Raw genomic sequence first — 20817 nt, 5'->3', positions numbered from 1 at the left:
AAACTTGATCTATTAAAAGCATTTTAATGACAGGTTTGTTTTTGTTTTTTTAAAGTATTAAACTAGTACTAAGATTATTTTCATTATCCCTGAATCCCCAAAACCTGGTTATGCTCAGAAGTGTGATTGGTGCAGCTGAGACATAAATATCAAGTCACTCTATACCCTGGAGAGCTTATACTCTAGAAAATAAACATGAAAAGACAAGATATGCTAGAGGAGATCCAGAAAAAGCATTAGCCCCCTAGATTTTTGTATTGTGATTCTTTTTATGTTTTGTGTAGGTCTCACAGAGACTAGTGTCTCATGAGTCAGACCAGTGGAGAAGAGCCAGGCTTATGTGGTCCATAGTAGTCCATCATCTGTTTTGTCTTACTTCTTTAACCAGAAAAATTGTTTTCCATTCTGTTTAGTTATACTGTTAAATCATTGTTTATTAACCTGGCATTAGGTTGACTTTTAACATATGTAGAGGTAATCCCTGCACTTTAACCAACAAAAAATCTAGACATCAAGATGTGCTTTTACCCGGGATTTGAATTTGTATCTCTGTAGAATGCCGTTATTCAAAATGAGGCCTATGGTTGATCTACCTGTAAATGGCTTCATGTGGAGACATAAAACTTGCATCTTTTTAATTATGCCTTTATTTTTAAACAAGGAAGGACACAGGTGTTTCCTGATCAAGATGAATTGCACATGGCTGATAGCCTCATAAACGAGCCTAATACAGAGCAAAATGCGGCCCCAAGTAATCAGTCACTTTCTTCACCTGCTAATAATGAACTGGTTCCCTCAGAGGATGGAAACAAAGTCATTCTACAGGACCAAAGTTCTGGAAAAGAAGCAAGTGTAGAAATTTTTTTTAAGGAAGATGCTGCACCTAGCAGGTTAATTTCACTGTTTTTCTTTAATCTTCCCCCCCAGTGATCTATTCTCTGACAGGGCTCCCCTTTAAGGCTTCTGCCACCATACTTTTAGGTTGACAAGTAGTCTTGTTTTAGCTATTACGGCTCATAGGTTATGTAGTTCCACTTCATATGGATGCCTGTCCTTTTTTCTTCCCTTTTAAATAGGGACTTTATATTTAGGTTAAAATAGGAGTGATGGAAATGTACAACTTCCAATTCCTGAATCCCCATTTTAAAATAAGGATATGCTTGAAAAAATGAATTTTAAAACTTACCTCACATGTCTGGCCATTATTTTATCTGGCCTTTTTTTCTGAAGACTTTGCGTCACTGGTCAGACAAAGGCCAGTGGTTTAAATTTCATTGCTTCCTGTCACTGTCCTGTCATGCAGCTTAAAGGCTTTCAGGTGGCCACTGTACATCTATAACTAATAGCAAAAAAGGCTTCTGCCACAGCTAGAGCACGTGGCTTTGCCCTGCTTTCTGTTGTGGAATATTGTTTAAAGATGAACTTCAAGTTAATGAAGTAACTCAATGAACTTATTTTCAAAATGCAATTGGTAATCCTGTCAACTTGTTTAGAAAGTTCTTGAATTTTTTTAGCTGCTTGCAAAAATGATCAAACGTAGGTTCCCTGCAAAAGTTTAAGATCTTTACATTGAAGCAAAACCTGACAGTGCTAATGTGTAACTTCACCTGCTTGTTTTAACCCAAATTGACCCCTCCAAAAATCAACCCCCAAACCTTCAAAATTAGATGACCTACTTCTACTTTAAGGTTAAATTTAATCAAAATATTACATTTTGTAAAGATTTCAGTTGCAGAGTTAAAATTCTGAGTTACCTAGCTGCTGTAAACCTACTTGTTCTGGTCCTTGTTGGTCACTATGATTACAGCTGTACTCAGACTCCAGTCACTCAGTTCTCCCAGTTCAACTGGTCTTTCTGCTTCTCTTCTTCCTGCCAGCCTGCCCAATTTTCCTGCTAACTCCATCACTACTCTTGTTCATCGGCCCAGCTGCCTCCCCTGCCCCCCTCCCCCCACCATTACGGCCCTCATTGCTGGTATTAATTTCTTCTTGACACTGAATTCAAACACATTAAAGAATGGAAAGGTTAAGTGACATTTTATGGTATTTTTCTATTTCTTTGTAGTGATCACCCTGTGCCCAAAGTGAATAGTACACCAAGGTTTGCAAGATGCAGACTTCCTAAGCCTAAACCAAATCTTAGCAGAGTACTGGGAACAAACAGGAATGTTCATCAGAAATCTCTTAGTCCAAATGCCGATGTGGAGCAATTCAAGCAGGTTCAAAGAGGTGAGCTTCTCCTTTATTTCCAAGCTTTAGAAAATAGGAGCCTAAAGTTAGGCTCCTAAATATGGAATTAGGAGTAGATCTGGGTGAATCACCTTTTTTGATAGGCTGGCATATCTGAAAAATTGGATAAAAAAATTGTGGGTCAAATCAAATCCAAAAATTTCAGTGAATCAAAAATTAGTTTGGGTTCTAATGAAACAACGTATTTACAGGCATTTTTAAAAGGTGAGGAGGCAGCAGCCTTATAACTTTTAGCCCAGTGGTTAGGGCATTCACCTGGGAGAGAGGAGACCTGGATTTAAATCCAGCTTCAGAGTTTGGATTTGAACCCGACTCTCTCCCATCCCAAGAGAGGTCCCTTAACCACAAAGCTGTAGGGTATTCTGGGGTGGATTTGTCTCCATCTCTTCCTTTGAAGCTGTTCCATGTTGTAAAAACTACCTTAATAGGCATTGGGCCAGACAGAGTGGGTAAGAATAACTCTGCAGCCTGATGGTTAGGGCACTGATGTGGGAGACATAGGTTTGGATCCATGCTCTGAATCAGGGACTTGAACCCAGGGCTCCCTTCACCCAGGTGAGTTCCATAACCATCGGGCTAAAAGTTAGAAGGTGGCTTTCTCCTCCTTCAGTCATTTTGTGACTCTAGGCCAACTTTTTATTTCTGGATAAAACTATTTGGCACATTCATGGCAAATTTGCAAATTGTTTCAGATCAATTGAAACTGCATTTTTAAACAATTTGTCTGAAATATTTTGCCCAACTCTACTTAAGAGCCTAACTTTTTAGGTGTCTCTTTTTCTGAAAATCCTGGCCATATAACTAAAACAAATTGAAAACTCAGCTTCCTGTTCATGTCTACAGGCATGCATCAACATTTCAACAGCAGAGTGTCCAACTATTAAATTCCATACCTGTCTCCTGTTCTTGTATCTCTTCTTTAAGTGTAACTATATTTGTCTTTGTAGTATTTTTGTAAGTAGTCCCATAAGCTAATGCATACATGGTAGTGTAAAGCATTCAAACAGTAAGTCTTCTTGCTGTTGGTAGCAAAATATTACACACAATAATGAACATGATTTAATTTAATTTTTAAAATTTTAGAGGGGAAAGCTCTAAGAGAGACCATAGAAGAGCAGGAAGTGGATTTAGAATGGAAGGTCAGACCAGCTGAGAACAGTTCTGCAGGTCTGCAGAATTTTGGATCTGGAAGCACAGACCTTGCTGAGTAAGTAGATAAAGTTAACAGATATGAAAAAATCCTTTATTCATATGCTAATTGGTATGTGTCTTAAATGTTTTGGACTAAATTTTCAAAAATGTGAATTTCAGATGGATGCATAACACAGGGAGATGTACATACAAATATACATTTAAATTGTGGGAAACTGGCAATGGTGTCTGCAGTTGTTTTGGATGCACGACTTTAGTTCCACAGTGTGGCCGGGGGGGGGTTGGGTAGGTTTTTTTTTTTTAAGGCCTTTATGTACTGAATATCCTTTATGTAAGGCTAATGAATCAAAACTTTTATTTGTATGTTTGGCAGAGTAGCCACTATTGAGTCCCAGGAACTGAGAAAGCAGCTAGGTCCATTTTTCTGATAGATACTTCGGATGAAATTTATGGAGGTCATCGTACACCTGTGGGCTGTTCGACTGTGCTTGCAGCTAATGTCTCACTTTGGATGCCTTGTGAGACTGAGCTAGGAGAGGTTTTGTCAAATAAGGCATTCCCTAAAATATTTTACCCTTAGGAGATTTCTGTGGAGATTTTTAATATTTTTCCTTAATAGAGGAATCTATTTATGGTATAAAGTGTTTGTTTTTTGTATGATTTGTTTTACTTTTTGCATAAAGGAAATATTTCAGCACACAGTAGCCATAACAGCCTTGCGGACTGTCTGATTTACCCCATGTCACAGTATATGTTACATATTCTTTAATTGGTTTCAAATTAACTGTATACATTTTTCAGGACAGAAAACAAGACAAGAGAGACTTGGGAAGCTTCAGTGGAGTTAAAAACTCCTATAATATCTCCAAAAGCAGAGATTTTCCTACCTGGGCTAGAGAATGATCCTAATCAAAGTTCTACTGGTGTCCTTCCTGAAAATAAGCCTGGTACTGTTATACACAACTTGCATGAAGTTCAGTTGACACAGGTAAAAAGAACTTGTATTTTTTAAAACATGTGATGTATTAGAAATGCCTGTTTTTGTAAGAGGCTGTAAAAAGAGAAGTTATTTGGAGAAACTATAAAGAAGGCAATGACATTATTATTATTTTTTTTAAGTTTTCATCCATTCTGGGTAACTAAGTGAAATTTAATGGCCTGTGGTATTCAGGAGGTCAGTTTAGATGAACTAATGGTCCCTTCTGGCCTAAAAAAATTCTATGAATCCTAAATCACTTTTTCCTGATCGGATAATTTAGCCCTGAACTACCATAATGTGCACATACATAGCATAGATATGCAGTGTTGGGATTTGCATGCACCCATAGATATGTCCACACAAATATCCCAAATTGTGCTCCCCTTTGAGGTGTGTGTGCATGGTTAAGTTGTGCACATTTGATTCTTTAGCCTTAGATTGTACTTTTAGTTTTGCCAAAATGCTATTATGATCAGACTTGCATTTCTATACCTACTTTCTCTCATTTTATTAAAAATTATTATTGGCCTTTTTCTGGCAGGATTTTAGATTGACAAGGTGGGTGAGGTAATATCTTTTATTGGACCAACTTCTGTTGGAGAGGGAGACAAACATTCAAGCTTACACAGAGCTTTTCTTCAGGTCAGCTTGTCTGTCTCACCAACAGAATTTGGTCCAATAAAGATATTCCCTCCCCCATCTTGTCTCTTTAATATCCTGGGACCAACATGGCTTCAACAACACTGCATACAAGCTTTTAGATTGAACTTTCATGCTATTAATTGTCTAACAATTAACAAACAAATGAAAAAACCAAAACCCACCTAGCTATTCTTAGTTTCTTAAACCTTTTTACTTCGGTTATTGAATATACAGTACTTCAATCTAATGAAGGGCATTTTAGAGATCCAGTAAATTGCCAAGCTCTTGACTTCCTTCTTGATGCTAGCAGGGACTAAATTATCACAGCTCTTTTGTTTTGCCCTTTGCCAGTTGGTTCAGAGCTCAGCTGACTCTACCCAAGTGGAACCAAGTGCAGGACTGAATGTGCCCTCACAACTCTCCTCCCCCATCAAGAGTGCTATAAAATACTATTTTTTTAGCAACATAATCTGCCATGAAAGGGAAGGGGAAGGAGGAAGAGTGACTAAGCTCAATGTTTTTCTCCAAGCTCCAGAGTGTTTCCGTAATAGGTAGGGGAATTGATGCTCTTTGCACTGCTGAGCAATCCATTATATGAGTCAGCTTTGCAGGGTTGTGCTGTAGGAAAAGTAAACTTTTTTTTTTTTTTTAAACAAACCATTTCTAGAGGGAATGAAGATAAAGTACATATAAGCAGAACACACAATAATGCTTATAGTTAAATTATCCAAATGTTTCCAGTCCCCATCATCTTTATATCCTTCCATCCTAAATACTCAGCATAGTTTGGGGGAAAAAATCAACAAAATCTGGATAGGGTGTGGTTAAATTACTCTGCATTGTTACTCTAACACTTGATAAGTATTTACAAAACAAAAGTCAAGAATTTTTCATAAAACTTTTGTTCTGTTTTCTAGAGTTGTTCATCAGGCTTGTTAATATTTCTTTTGAAATACTTTTTCTAGACTGAGGCAGTTACACAGGAGTTTCAACAGCAATACATAACCAGCACAAAAGAAACTTCAGGTACAGTACATGAATGGCCTAAAATAGCAAAGCAATACTTGCTAGCCCAGCTAGGTGTAATATTAAGTCACTGTGTCTCAGAACTGCTTTTCATAATTTTTTTTTCCGTGTGTGTGTGTGTGTGTGTGTGTGTGTGTAAGTAAAAATAAAATGAAAACAAAATTAGTATGGTAGAAGTACTCGTGCAAAGATGGATCAAGAAATTAAGAACTTTCTATGATAACATTGATGTAATTGATCTCATGAATTGATATTAAAGTAGCTTGTGTTAGTGATGTGCAGATAATTGATTTTTTTTTTTGCTATTGTATATTTAAATTCATGCCACAAGTCACTGAAGAGACTTAAGTTTTGAAGCATTTTTAGATGTTGCCTCAGCAAGCTTACATATTTGAATGCAGCAGAAGATATCAAGTGGATAGAACAAACTAAGATGAATAAAAACAAAATTCAGAACCAATACAGTTTGAATAAGGAAAAAAAAAATCTCTGAATTAGAAATCTGAGACACTTACTTTAAAGGAATTAGTCTCACTGCTAAGGTTGTAATTTACACTTTCAAAATGAAGGCATATGTGACTCCAGGCTCCTTATCTCATTGTGCCTTGTTATTGCAGAGGTCTTGCAATAGTGAATCATCTTTCAAAACACATTAACTGAGATAAAGAAGCAAAGTGAATTAAGAGTGGAGTAGTACTTTTTAAATCAACAAAAATCAAGGAGTTTCTGCATTATATTAGAGTTGTAGCTTTTTTGTATAATTTAGATTTAATTTTCAGTCTTTTCCTTCTAAGACATTCTTCACAAACTTTGTTTGGGGTACTCTAAATTTAGTGATACATTAAATATACTACATACAGCATGCTAATAGCTTGTTACTGTATAGTTCAATGTGAAGAGCTAATTGGAAAATGCTGATGTCTGCTAGATTTGGAAACTAATTCCCTGTCTTTAATTGTCTTGTTAAATTCATCCTAACTGGTGGCAATTGGCTGCTATCTATCTGTTAATGTTTGACTGTTGGAAAAATCATATGGACTTGTAGAATGTTAGGATTGATGCCCAATCCTTCTGTAGCAGTGTACCATCACAGGTTGTCTGTGGGACTAGAACCTGGGACTTCTGCCAAAATAACAAGCTTCCGCTGCTTTCACTAAAGGAGTAATTGTTAGCTACTGGTGGTGGTATTAGGTTCTTTTCTTTGTGGATAATGGATGATTTGACTGATTTAATTAGCGTAGCACAAGCTTATAGAGCGTCTGCTTATTATTGTGCTCATCTTTCTGAGTGAAGAGTACTGGCTGGGGCTCTCCTCAGACACAAAACACAGCTCTCAATCAGCTAGAAGGATCACTGTGAAGTGATGCTAGGTTCCTCCCTTCTCTCTCTGAAGAGGCCAAGCATGTTTCCACGATACTCCCAGCCTTTTCTGGCTTGAGAAACAAACACTGTGACAACCTAACACTAATTGTGGAGAAGGGCATGATACAACACACAACTGTTAGCATTTAAATAGTACAAATTAAATAGTAGTGTTTAATTATCTGTTTCTTGTCTTCAACATGTTTTGGTAGTGAATGGAAGTGGTAATGAATATCCAGAGGAGGCGGAGGAACAGACTTTTATTTTAACATTGGTGGAAATTCCAGCTGACTCGAGAGAGTATCATGACGCATCTGTGTCACTAGAACAAGCTTTGGAACCATTGCTGCCAGCCCCCATACTTCTCACTCCAGTGAATACAGGCTTAGCTAATGTGATGGGAGAGCAGAGGTAAATGATCAATATACTACAAGATAAATACGCATTTATTTCTGAGCCTCTCAGGCTAACTTATTGTAGCCTCTAAAGTTAAATACATTGGAACTAACTAAAAGAAGAAATGCAGGAGAAACCACTACCTGGCTCATTTATCAGCCTCACTAAAACAAGTGAAATGTGATCGTGATTCCGTGAGCAATAAATCAGTTATGTAAATCTGCTATGTTTTAATTTGTTAAATATTTTGGTCATGTGCCAGCAGCACCATATTTAGTTTCATCTGAATTTTCTTTTAGTGGGACTCTTGTAAAGTATAGTTCTATATTGACTTGAATATTTCTGGTGAAAAGTAATGGAAATTATAAATCTGAGCACCTTTATATTTTCTAAAGTACTTTGGATTCTATAGCTAAATCACTTTTTCCAGATTTTTAAGGTCTCACCTTTTTTGGAACACTTCGGTGAAAATGACAGAACATGATAAGAATTCTTTGTTTTAATTTTTTCATTCTGTTGATTAATAATACTTTCCTAGAATAAAGACAGACAAAAATATTTAACTGATGTCAAACTAAGCTTACAGCAGTACAGGAAAACAACAAAGAGTTTGAGTATGCCTATTATATTGATCTAATACAGGGGTGGGCAAACTTTTTGGGCCGAGGGCCACATCTGGGTGGGGAAATTATATGCAGGGCCGGGGCTGGGGTGTGGGAGGGAGTGTGGGGTGTGGGAGGGGGTGTGGTGTGCAGGAAGGGGTTCAGGGCAAGGGATTGGGGCAGAGGAGGGGTGCAGGGTATATGGGGGGCTCAGGGAAGGGGGTTGGGGTACAGGAGGGGTGCAGAGTGCAGGAGGGGGCTCAGGGCAGGGGTTTCAGGAGGGGTGCAGACTGGGAGGGGGCTCAGGGCAGGGGGTTGGGGTTCAGGAGGGGTGTGGGGTGCGGCAGGGGGTTGGGGTGCACAGGGATGCAGGGAGCTCAGGCCAGGGGGTTGGGGTGCAGGAGGGGTGCGAGGTGCAGGCAGGGGGCTTAGGGCAGGGAGTTGGGGGGTGGGATGCAGGTGGGGTTCGGGCACCGGCCCAGCGCCGCTTACCTAAAGCGGCTCTGGGGTGGCAGCAGCACACCCCGAGACTGGGGCAGGCTCCCTGCATGCCTGCCCTGTCCCCGTCCCTGTGCCACTCCAGGAAGCGCTGCGGCCCTTGGAGGGGGGGGACTCCGCATGTGCTGCCCTTGCTGTGCCTTCAGGTACCTCCCCCGAAGCTCCCATTGGCCGCGGTTCCCCGTTCCCGGCCAATGGGAGCTGCGGGGGGCGGTGCCTGTAGGCAAGGGCAATGCACGAAGCCCTCTGCCTCTCCGCCCGGGGGCCGCAGGGACGTGGAGCCGGCCGCTTCTGAGAGCGGCGCGGGACCCACGGCGCCACGGGGGGCAATCCCACGGGCCGGATCCAGCCCGCGGGCCCTAGTTTGCCCACCCCTGATCTAATATGACAGTGCATATTTTCACATCACATTTATTGAAATAGGTCTCACATTTCCATGAAATATTGCAACAAAAAGTACACATAGTAAGTTACAACAATATACTGTAAGTTAAGAGGAAGGGAAATCTTCCTAAGAATAACATAGTAATACACTTTTAAAACTTTGACATGCTTTCTTAATGTATAGTTCTCTTTCCATGTCACAGCATGTGTGAAACCGAGCTCTTAGGCATTGAATTCGCACTGTAAGCTCAGCTGTTAAGCCTGCTCCTCTCTCTCTCTATTGAAGATCCTCCCCCTCAAGAAGGAGCCTCAGCCATACAGCTCTGGAGCTCCTGCATCAAGGAATTACTGCCTGTTTGTCCCCTTGATGATGATAGGCAAAATTATTGAGGGCCTGTAATGGAATATGTCTCTCAAGGCCTCCTGTATCCTTGTAGGTTCACCCTGCTCCCTTAATTCTCTTCTGTGGCAGGCCAATTTTGTCGTGGTTGTTCCACAGGACTATCCTCCTCCCCCAAGGGTGTGCAGTGGAAATCTAATAGAGATGAGGCTGCAAGTATAAATACCTCAAGCATCTAGAATACTGTAACCATTACAGTAAAATGCAGTTAATAGTAATGCATGGATTGATTTATGTTCTCACGGAAATGGAGTTTAATTATATTTGACAATTGCTAACATGATTATAGCTGTATCTTTTATCTACTATAATTGACAGGAAGAACCCCATTCCCCTTGGTGGTCAGGGATAGTACAGCAAAATGCAGATCTCAAAATACATGTTTTATTAAAAACGTAATTGTTCTTTTTCTGCAACTCGCTGGAGCAAAAACATCTTCTAGTATGTGATATTTCACATACAAGTCACCTACTAACTCATAGATGTGTTCATATATGGAATACTTAACAGGCATATTAAGGAAAATATGCTATTAGACTGAGTTAAATGAAATGTACAGTTCAAGCAGAAAATGAAATAAAATGTTAAAAGAAAAGAACAAGACCTTCTTTAAAAAGACTGACAGAAGATGTCATGAGAATTCCTAGTTCGTGGTGGTTTTAAAGAAACAAAAACTTGCAAGGCTTACCATCTAAATGATAAAAACCTAAAAGGGTTTGAAGCGGTACATGTTGTAGATAAGAATATAAGCAAAGATTTGTGTCTTAATCATCTTATAACTTTGCTGTATACACTACACATTTGATTTTTAAATTTAATTTTTTTAAGATAGTAACTTTTCACAATGGTATTTATAAATACAGCAGTGGATCACTGACCACTACAGTTGACAAAGCTGCTACCTCTTTAGACAACTGTACAGGACCAGAAGGACTGCAGAGAGCATCAATAGAGACATTTACTAATTTGGATCAGACATCTTGGAAAAGGCATGCTATTGATATTGAAGAAAGTGACACTCCTCCTGCCAAGCGAACTCCTTCTACCTCAGCAGAGGATAATCTGGCAAATACTTACAAGGTCAGATACTAATTCAGGAAATACCGTTTTATGCGTACTATGAGAGGTATGCATTTGAAGTGTCTAACTGACTTCAAAGTAATGACTGTATTAACTAGATTAATTACCTCATTTGAAATTTTGCCAAGAAGCTTTTCAGCAGCAAATTGGATGCTGTAAGTTGCTTTTTGTTTCAAACAGTGGGAATGCTAACTACTCTTTAGGTTCTAGTTTCTGTATTCACTTTGTTGGGTATACTCATGGGCCCCTTTTTACTTGATATGCTTGCTAATAGTTTCTGTGCGTTCACCCACTTTCACTTTTTTTGATGGTGCACTTGCAGCAGGGGAAGCTTCAGGCATATGCTGGTCACGTGGCTGTCTTGTTTCAGGGAAGAGAGCATCATGATTCTTGGAGGAAATTCATTACAGGAAAAAGCTGTGTGTCTAGAAATATCCCCACCCCTCTTTACTGGGGCATTAGCCACAAAATGCTAGCTGCAAAGGGAAGCTGGACAAATTTCCCATACTGTGAGGTGACCAAATTATTGGGAGTGACTTTCATGTATTTTTGCTATTGAATACAATATGTTTTGTGGTGTGGGGATCTCTACACTATGTTGTCAAGGACTCCAGTGAGAACCTTGAGAATTCTCCCACCTTCCTTGCGTTTACGCGCTCTGAACTTGAGGCCCCTGTCATGGCTATCTGGTAGTACCCTCAAAGCCTGCTTTTCAATCAACACTAGGGGTCACAAGTGACATGAGGTCCCATCACGTTCCTGAGTGTTGAAGACCTTTTCCTTCCTATTATTTGTCCCTAGTTGATTTAAGATCTGTAAATATATAATAATCTTATTTCTGTACTAACTTTCACTGTGCTTTTTCTTTGAAGAAGAGAAATTGACTTTTAAATGTTGTTTAATACAGGAGTCTTCAGTTAAATCAACACATGCTCCAAGGAAAATTGCTGGTAGGTGAATTTTTTGAGATCTAATGCATATGGAGTCTCTTGTAGCCAATGTTAATTGCCGTTTTGCTAACTAATCCTACCTGCGGCAGTGTATTCATAAGGGGAAAATTGTCTTCTATTCACTTTAATTGCCAATTACCTGCATTGGGATTAGGTGTCTGGCAAAATTTTGTATATTCATGTTATAATTCAACTGGCTTCAAAAACAGAACTATAGTTGGAGCCTTAAATAAGATGATTTTCATGAATTTTAAGAGCTGCCTCTTATTTGTACATTTCTGAAAGTAAGATTTTTATTTTTTTTATGGTTGGTATACCTCTCTCACGTTGATTGGTGCAGTCTTGTTCATACTGAATTATTGTCAATTAGAGGAAGAGTTGTTACATTGTTATTTAAAGATACTGAAACAAAACTGTTAAGTTAGCTAAACAAGGGAGATCAGAATACTAAGCTCTTAAATTGGCAAAGATTTATTTTACTACCAATTTTGCTGTTTTCCGTTTGGCAAATATGTTTCCGCCTGTTTTGAATGGAGCAATTAACCGATGATCTGTATTATGCCAAACTATCTTTTTGTGCATTTGCAATTCTAACCAGATCAGCAGAGGTCTTGTCTTACCTGCTATGAAGTTCCAGCAGAGAGAATGCAAAATGTTTGTGGGACCTTATAAATATAGTGGAGATGCTTTCTTTTTAATATTTCTGTAGTTGAATAAAGAATCTGGATAAAACAGGGCTTGATGTGAAGCTCATTAAAGTCAATGGAAAGACTTTCAATGACTTCTGTGGGCTTTGAATCAGGTCTGCAGCTTGCATGCACAAAATGCATCATGTCAGGAATGATAGTCCCCCTCTATACAACTTACAACAGTGATTTTATTTTTGGTCACCTTGTTACTAAAAATATGTGAACATGTTGGAAGGGATTCCAAGAAGATCAACCAAAAAAAGAAGAGGGGACTGGAGGGACTGACGGATGAGGAAAGACTAAAGAAACCAGATATGTGTAGTTTCTTAGTTAAAAGGCTTTAACTGAAAGAAGGATTAGCCTACAAATATTTGAAGGATGGAAACATCGGAGACATAATATTTGAGCTAATGTAAAGGGAAGGGATGTAATTGTAAAAGAAGTGGAATGAAATTGAGAGGCGGGAAATAGTAGATTGAATATCAGAAATTTCCTGACAGTGAGATCTGTTTAGCTCTTTGCACTTCTATAGGGGATTTCAGAGTACTACTTTTAAGTTGTGCAATAGTCTCCCAAAAGAAATTATGGGAGCCCATATCTTGGAAAAATTCAGGGTGATGGGGCTAAGCCCTAGAAAGTATAATAGGGAGCATTCTGCCCTATCAGAAGATGGACTGCATGACCTAATTGATCTTTTCCAGTTCTAATGTCTGTGTGATCTGGTAAGGTTTTCAGGCACAAAATATGAAATATTTAAAAAAATTAACTATTATCTTTTGAGAAACTTAGCTTGCTCACATTTATTTAAATAACAAACAAAAATAACACTAGTGTCAATTGTAATGCCCCAAAACACTACGTCTTTTAATACCACCACCACACTAGTTTGGACCATGATGTAGAATACTAATATTATAAAAATATTAAGCGTATAAGTTCAGTCAATGAGAATTGTAAATTTCCCATTTATGCTTAATATTAATTTTTTTCACTTAAAGGGAGAATTTCTGAAAAACTGAAAACTTCCAAGAAGAAAAAACTACCTATCTCTATATTTGTATCTAAAACTGCAGAAAGAGGGCAATCTGAATCCTTTCAGAAATTAGGAACTATACCAGTTGAGGAATCGGCATGCAAGTGTTCAGATGAGTTGGTGTCTGGAATGGACCATGAAGGAAAAGAAGAAGCAAATGAGCAAGAAAGTTCTATGGATATTTGTGAATCTGGACGTTCAGGACATGTTGGGAGCACAGCTGCCCTTTCAAGAAGCCCGATGCTAAGGTATTTCTAGAACATTGGTTCTCAGCCTTTTCATTCTGAAGACCCCCTTCTTATCAGGACTCGCACATGGTGATCCTTCTACTTAGCATTGTGGGAAGAGCAGGATAGATGTAATCCCAGGTTAAAAACCCATACACTAGAACATTGTCCGTCCTTTTCTTCAGCAAAAAACTAGAAAGGATCAGCTTTGGAATTTGAAATACTCTAGCCATGGAATGGTAACAGCGTAGTTAATGGTGATTCATGCTGTCCCATGCTTTTCTGGCAATATGCCTCAGTGAACAGATTGCTTGTGCCTATTAAGTATTTGGCTTCTCTATTTACACAGCCAACACAGCTGCCTTTTGTGATGTAGACTCTGTTCACTAGGATCTGGACTTGGGAAAACCAGATTGGTAGCTTTAATAAACCATTTATTTTAATTGCCCCATCCTGTGCTGTAATATACTGTATAAACATATCTGTTTCTTTGAATTTTTCAGTTAAGTAATAGTAGTTAATACGCTCAGTGTGCTCGTTCTTTAAAGCTGTATTAAGACATGTCACTGCCCCACAGAGTGTACAGTCTAGACAACAAACAGAAGATGCAACATGACTTTTATTCCTTCGTATGTTCCTTTTTATATTTTTTAATTTACCTTTCCCCTTATATTTTAGTTCTATTCCTCTAAGCATCACTTATTTATTCACCATTTTACTTTTCTTACAGTCATACATTTTTTGCAACCCTCTACTTTCCCCTGTCCTAGTAACATTTACCATTGCCTACTGGCCCCTGATGATTTCTCCCCTCCTCTCATATCATTGTGGTGTGTGGGGTTTAGTTGTTGCTTACTTGTATTCCAGTGTCAACCACAATATGTAGGTGCTGTCCATACATAGAAAAAGACAGTCCCTGCCTTAGAGATTACAATCTAAAAAGTGACTCTGGGCCTTTGCCCCAACTTTTTTGTTCTTGAATTAACATTAAGTAACAGCTCACTGTGATTGGCTGTGCTGATGTTGGTAGAGTGAAAATCTGGTGCTGTTCCTGCTCCAAGGAGTGTCTTCCTTCTGTATTCTGGGACGCTTTCTAGGTTGCCCTTGGGAGAGTGGGATTCCTCCCTCATGTGGTGCATTAGAGGAGGCCTGTGGGAATGACACATGAAGGAATTCCCTGCTCTTTTGTGGGTGAGAAGCTGGCAGATCTCCTCTGCATCTGTTCCTGTTGCTAGGAGTATCTTCTGCCTAAAGATCTGGGAGCTTATATTGGCCACTCTTGAGTAGTGAATGGTAGGCTCCATCTCCCACACTGTGCTGGCGTGGAGACTGTTGAAGGCTTTTACAGCTCTACGGGGAGCTTTCTCAGGTCTGTGCTGCTTAAATAATCTGGCAAAAATGATGATATTTTCCAATTCAGAGAATAAAAACCAAAACATATTAAAAAAACAAAAACAAATTCTGGGGTTGATTTAACCTATTCCAAATTATTTATTTTAGAATGTTTTAATCATCTTTGTATAATTTAGAAGTGTTTGCTACTAGATTGTAAGTCAAACTCTCATTAAATACAAACAATATTTCTACTCCATTTTCATTAAGCAAGCTGACAATATTATATAAACCGTGAAACTTTATTGTTAATTTTTGTTGTTTTGAATAGGGCTGGCCGAAGACCTCTGGGATTTTTATCTTTAATTTGCAAATCAAGTAATGCTGAACCTGGAGAGGGTGCTAAAGGGAATAGACAGAGACTCCAAAAACCTCTCATAGCTGCCTCAAAGCGAAGTCTGAAAAGACCCACTCCATCTGCTGAGAACAGTACAGACACTCAAGAGTCTTGTTCTCTTCCCTCTACAAGCATGTTGACGTCTGCTGAATGTGAGAATATAGGCACTGCTGCAGTTCAGGTACATACAGTTACCTCTGAACATCATGTCTGTATGAAATGTAAAGCACTACTAGGAGACAACCACGTGTGTGTGTGTGTGTGTGTGTGTGTGTGTGTGAAGTGATCACTGTGACATTCTTTTATAGATTTGTGGACGCTTTTTGCTTATCTGTATGCTGTGAAGCTGAACAAAAGGACTATGTTGAATGATAAGAAAAACCAACCATAATTATGTCAACTTTTTTGAATGTTGGAGAGTCCAACATTTGCTCCAATAACAGCAAAGGCATCTTCAATTTTGGAATTAATGTTTCATTTTATATGAAATTTTATTTCTCCCAGTTTCTGCCTTCACTTCTATCTTAAATCAGGAACCTGAGGTCACTGCTTTGAGCACATAAGATGGAGAGCAGACCCAGGGAGCTGACCACATGTGTCTCTAGAAATTCCCCATTTGCTACTTTACCTAAAGGAGCCAGCTGTGTAGCTTTATATTTTCTGCAAAGTGTAGGGGGGAGCCATAACTGAACGGTTAAAAATGCAGCTGCTTGATTACATCCCATCTCATTTGTACTGTTTATTTCCTCTCCCTAAGGAGGAGATTGTGTTTGTTAATATTAAATCTCCCCAGATTCTCTGTTCTGAGCTCTTGAGGTCACATTACATTTTCCACATTAAGCAAAACTGAAACAGGACACGTATCCCAAAGTGTCTGCACACAGACTTGCACCAAAATAACAAAGATTTAGTTATTTCAATGCAAGTTTGTGTGTAGACCAGACCGACTGCCTTGCACTTTAAAAGTGTTTGTGTATGTTTTGACCATAACTTCCAGAAACGTGACTCATGTGTCTGCCTCAGAAATGACCAGGTCTGGCTGGCTGTGAGGTAAGATTTCACCATGACCGTAAATGAGTCGGTCCCAGAAAGATCTGTTGATGGCTCATGGTGACATCTGTTATACCCTGATATGAAGCCAGCTCAGCCTTCAAAGGTCTTAAAGTTAAGACCTTAGGTTTGATAACAAGACTATGTGCTTTCGCCACCAGCTGCAAAGGTGACAGGCCATTAACTCTGTCCTATGCCACAGAAGCAGAGAACTAGATCCCTATGTCACACACAAAGATGACCTTAGTGTCGAAGCACATGCTGCTGGTGTGCTAGACACTCATTAACCAACGCATCACCTTTTGCTGAAGCACCAAGCTCCATCAGTGACGAGAGAATGAGTCGTTAGCTGATTGTGTTCAAGTCCTGGGTACAACTGGTCAGACTTCCAACTAACCTAGCACCAATAGCATCTATGCCACCAATAGTCCAGAAGACATAGCCTTGATGAGGCAGGATGTGTATAGATTTGATGTCCTAGCAGCTGATTGCCTCTGTGGTTTTGAGATCTGGGTGGTCCTTGGTACACTGAAGCACTGAGCTGTCTGCAGATGAACTATTCTATCTTCAAAATCGTAATGAAAATTAATGTTAATGTTTGTAAAGCACTTTGAATGTCTAAAACACAAGATAAGGATAATTGTTTGAAACCCCCATTAAATCCCCAATAAATTGTTCCCAAAGGTGGTTTTGGAGGTTTGCCTTAGTCACTTGTCCTGCCAACATTTCCCACAAACTTGAATGTCCTTCCTGACAAAACTGTGTATGAAAAGGTCCCTAGGCTTTTATTTGGAAATGCTAAATCTCTCAAAGTCCACACAGCTTTTATTACTTGACACTATGTTGTGCTTGTTTCCAAGAGAACCATATCTGATGTCAGGCTGCTGCAGCAAGATGCAAACTCTGTTTTGAGGGTTATGTCATCTCATGTTTTGTGAGAGGCATGTCTGCTACATGTCTGCCTCTGATTTATATATATCTATGAAATTTGCAAAGCAGCCACATGGTCTTCTCTAAAAAGAACAGGAGTACTTGTGGCACCTTAGAGACTAACAAATAAATTTGTTAGTCTCTAAGGTGCCACAAGTACTCCTGTTCTTTTTGCAGATACAGACTAACACGGCTGCTACTCTGAAAAATGATCTTCTCTGTACGAGTTTACTTACCACTGTTGCTTGAGATCAAATTTCCATTATTACTTTAGCAGAAAAAGCATGTGAACCCCTCCTGTGAGATTTTGTAGATCTATGCTCAGGGCATCCACTCAAGAGTAGGATTCCATTACGTTTTATATCTTTAAAGAATAATTGTTACAGGTAATAGCTTGATCAGTTAAAATTAATCTATCTGACCAAGTAAATGAATATAAGATTTGAAGGATGGTTGTACTATAGTTTACTTGGTGTATCCCAAATTATTATCTGAAACAATTTTGCTTGGGGAAATAATCTTTATTATGTTGGTTGTGGGAGGCCTATTGCTTTTACATTTTAAGTGAGTGCTGAAACTTACCACGAGACTCTAGTTTGTACACAAGATGAGGCATAGATGCATGAGAAACAACAAATCTCAGTAGATGTCAAACGTGTAAATGCAGCCTTTTATTTTTTTGTAGGCTTCTTCGGAGTCTTCTGAAAAGCAAGCTTCCTATACTAAACAACAGGAGAAAGAAGAGGAGCCAACCAGAATCTCAGAATATTTTTTCAGTGATATCTTTATGGAGGTGGATGATTCAGAATAAACCTCTGGGATCCAAGAATGCAGTGTAACAGCAGAACTGTATATAGATGAGTTGCTGTGAATTCTCCTTTGTTCTTCCTTAGTCCTAATTTATTACCAGCCTCACTAATGAAGAATAACAAGCATTGTTGGAAGACAAAATCAGTTTTTCTCATTCTGGGCGATCTGAGCATTTTCAAACATTTAAGAACTAGATTGGCATGATGAGACTAAACGGTAGCTGTTGGCTTACACTGTAACTTTTCAAGATGCAGATGCTGGGTGCATGACTACTTTCTAGAAGTGCAATGAATGAATGACTATCCACGTGACAATATCCCTTTAAATCATAATGCTGAAGCTTGTGGGGCTGGTTATAAAAGTTATTTGCTATACTTCTTTTTGTGAAGTTCCACTCCAGGAAGGAGAATTAACCTTCATATTTATCTCTATAGATAGAGAAGCAATTCTAAAAGCTTAGTGTAGTAAATACATAGAAATGTTTTTTATTATCGGCTATTTTATAGTCTTCTCCAAATTACGTATTTTTGTAATGACAAATTCAGAGGTACATAGGCTTAAAGGCCCTGATTGAAAACAAAATATCTAATCCCTTTTAAATGTACAGAGATAAACATGAGACTGTATTTATTTAATTTTAATTTATTAAAAGATGCTATCCCGTTAATCCTTTTTCATCTGTCTGATTTGGGGGTGAGGAAAAGATTAACGTATCTCCCATTGTAAATGCTGATTTATTTCTAAATTAAATATTTAATACAATAGGCTGGGTTCTGCTCTTGCACTGTCTTTTATATACTCATGTAACTCCATTGACTTCAGTGGAATTTCCCTAGTATAAATCAAGAGTAACTGCGAGCAGAATCGAACCCAGAACAATTGAGTGAGGATGCTTTGAGGATTTGCTACTTTGAAACTGTTAAGTTACAATGGTTTTCCTCATGTTTCCTGTCTAAGTTTTGTTCACTAGCACAGTGTAACTTAGTTTTTAGGGTGATATTAGGTTTGTCACATGAAGACTAATTTTCCACTTATGTAATAAGGAAAAATTGCTGTGACAAGTTAACAGAGTCATATGGTCTCAATCTTAAAATCAGGCATTCTTCTAAAAGATAAATATATTTTCATTCTTAAAGTCTTGACTTCTTGAAATGAGTAGGTAGATATTTTAAATTAGACTTAGATAAAGTCTGCATTTTTCTCCTTGCTTAAATGTTCGCCACTGGAGATCAAGGATACAGAATAGACCTTTCAGAACATGGGATTTACATAATGTCACATACCTCAAGATGAGTATATCCCTAATTATGTTCCTTAACAGTTCTGAACACCCTTTCAAACCAGTTATTTTTTTACTCTAGCTTCACTTGCCACAGGTCAGTCAGAAATGCATAGTACAGCATATGTTTGTTTACCTTAAGGTTGTGCTTCTACCTTTAATTTGTATTTTGTGAATGGGTCTTGCCAAAACGAAAATGATTCTTAATGAGAGAGTAATTTAAAATATTTTGCTAAATTTGGTATTCAAACTATTTTTTAAGATTATTTTGCCACCCTCTGCAAAGAAATATCTACTCTGTAGAGCTGGATGGTGATTTACTAGCAAATCCATAATTTATTTTCTAATTATAATGATTATCAGATTTCTCTTGAATCGCTTGCTGAGACTTGAATTTTTATCCTTTCAGAAGTTATTTTTTGACTTGTAGCTTCTAAAGGTGCCCTCAAGACGGAACAATAATCAAAAATAGACCAGCTATTAGGAATCATTAAAGTAGATGCCCAAATCACTTACTTTATAGCAGCTAAATGTGAGAAGCAATTACAATTTTAATGCTGTGGTGGAAAGGGAAAACTATCCTACAATAGAATGGTTTTCCCGTTTTTCAAATAAATGACAACTTAAATTTAAAAAATGACTGTACAAATGGATCCAATCACATTTCCAGTTTCAGGCCAGTGTCTCATGGTTTGACTATTTCATTTTAACTTGAAATACCCATTTTTATGTTTTTTCTCCTTCTACTGTAAACATTGCAGTAATAGATTAACACTGTATACTTGTAGCTAAGGCTACTGTACATTTTGTAGGGTCTGGTTCTTGTATGCCAGTGGTCCCCAACCTTTCCGTGTAGCGGGCGCCGGACTACTAGCCGCCCAGGAGTGTGGCCACCGGACAAGCAGCCGAGAAGCAGCAACGCCAAGAAGCGTTGCCGCTGAAATGCTGCCAGGAGATGGGCGCCATGGTGCCCGCGGGCACCACATGAGTGCAAATATTTTGTTAGTTATTGTTACATGGGGCATGTTGCATTTTAGAATCAGGTAAACCAGTTAGATCACCCCCACTAATATGTTCTCAAAATTGATTTGTGGAGGAGGGTTCTATAAAATAATGTACTCTAAGTACCTACTAAAGTGGTAAAGACTCATTCATAGTATTTCAGATGCAATTCAAATGACAAGGCAAAAATAATTTTTATTTCATAAATTATAAAGAGACGACAAAATGTATGGTGCCTTATTTATCCCTAATAGACGGAAGGGACAACAGACCTTGTTCTTGTTGTTTTTTCACAGCAAACCATGTGCACTTTGTTATCAATCTCTTTTGAAGTGAATCCCATTTCT

At 38.5% G+C, this 20817-nt stretch overlaps 1 protein-coding gene across 1 annotated transcript in view; it reads left to right on the top strand.

The window, feature by feature from the left end:
* Positions 1 to 18190, top strand: part of BDP1 (B double prime 1, subunit of RNA polymerase III transcription initiation factor IIIB) — a 71263-nt gene extending 53073 nt beyond the window's left edge. Inside the window, 12 exon segments of the mRNA XM_065406560.1 lie at positions 662 to 890; positions 2066 to 2229; positions 3334 to 3457; positions 4204 to 4390; positions 5989 to 6049; positions 7624 to 7822; positions 10555 to 10771; positions 11094 to 11285; positions 11679 to 11721; positions 13409 to 13691; positions 15334 to 15580; positions 18065 to 18190. Coding sequence (XP_065262632.1) covers positions 662 to 890; positions 2066 to 2229; positions 3334 to 3457; positions 4204 to 4390; positions 5989 to 6049; positions 7624 to 7822; positions 10555 to 10771; positions 11094 to 11285; positions 11679 to 11721; positions 13409 to 13691; positions 15334 to 15580; positions 18065 to 18190 — 2072 coding nt within the window.
* Positions 18191 to 20817: the final 2627 nt, after the last annotated feature.

Source organism: Emys orbicularis, chromosome 6 (assembly GCF_028017835.1).
Source record: "Emys orbicularis isolate rEmyOrb1 chromosome 6, rEmyOrb1.hap1, whole genome shotgun sequence".
NCBI classification, from domain to species: Eukaryota; Metazoa; Chordata; order Testudines; family Emydidae; genus Emys; species Emys orbicularis.
Note: the sequence above shows the minus strand (reverse complement) of the source record. Positions and strands in the feature narration are given on the sequence as shown.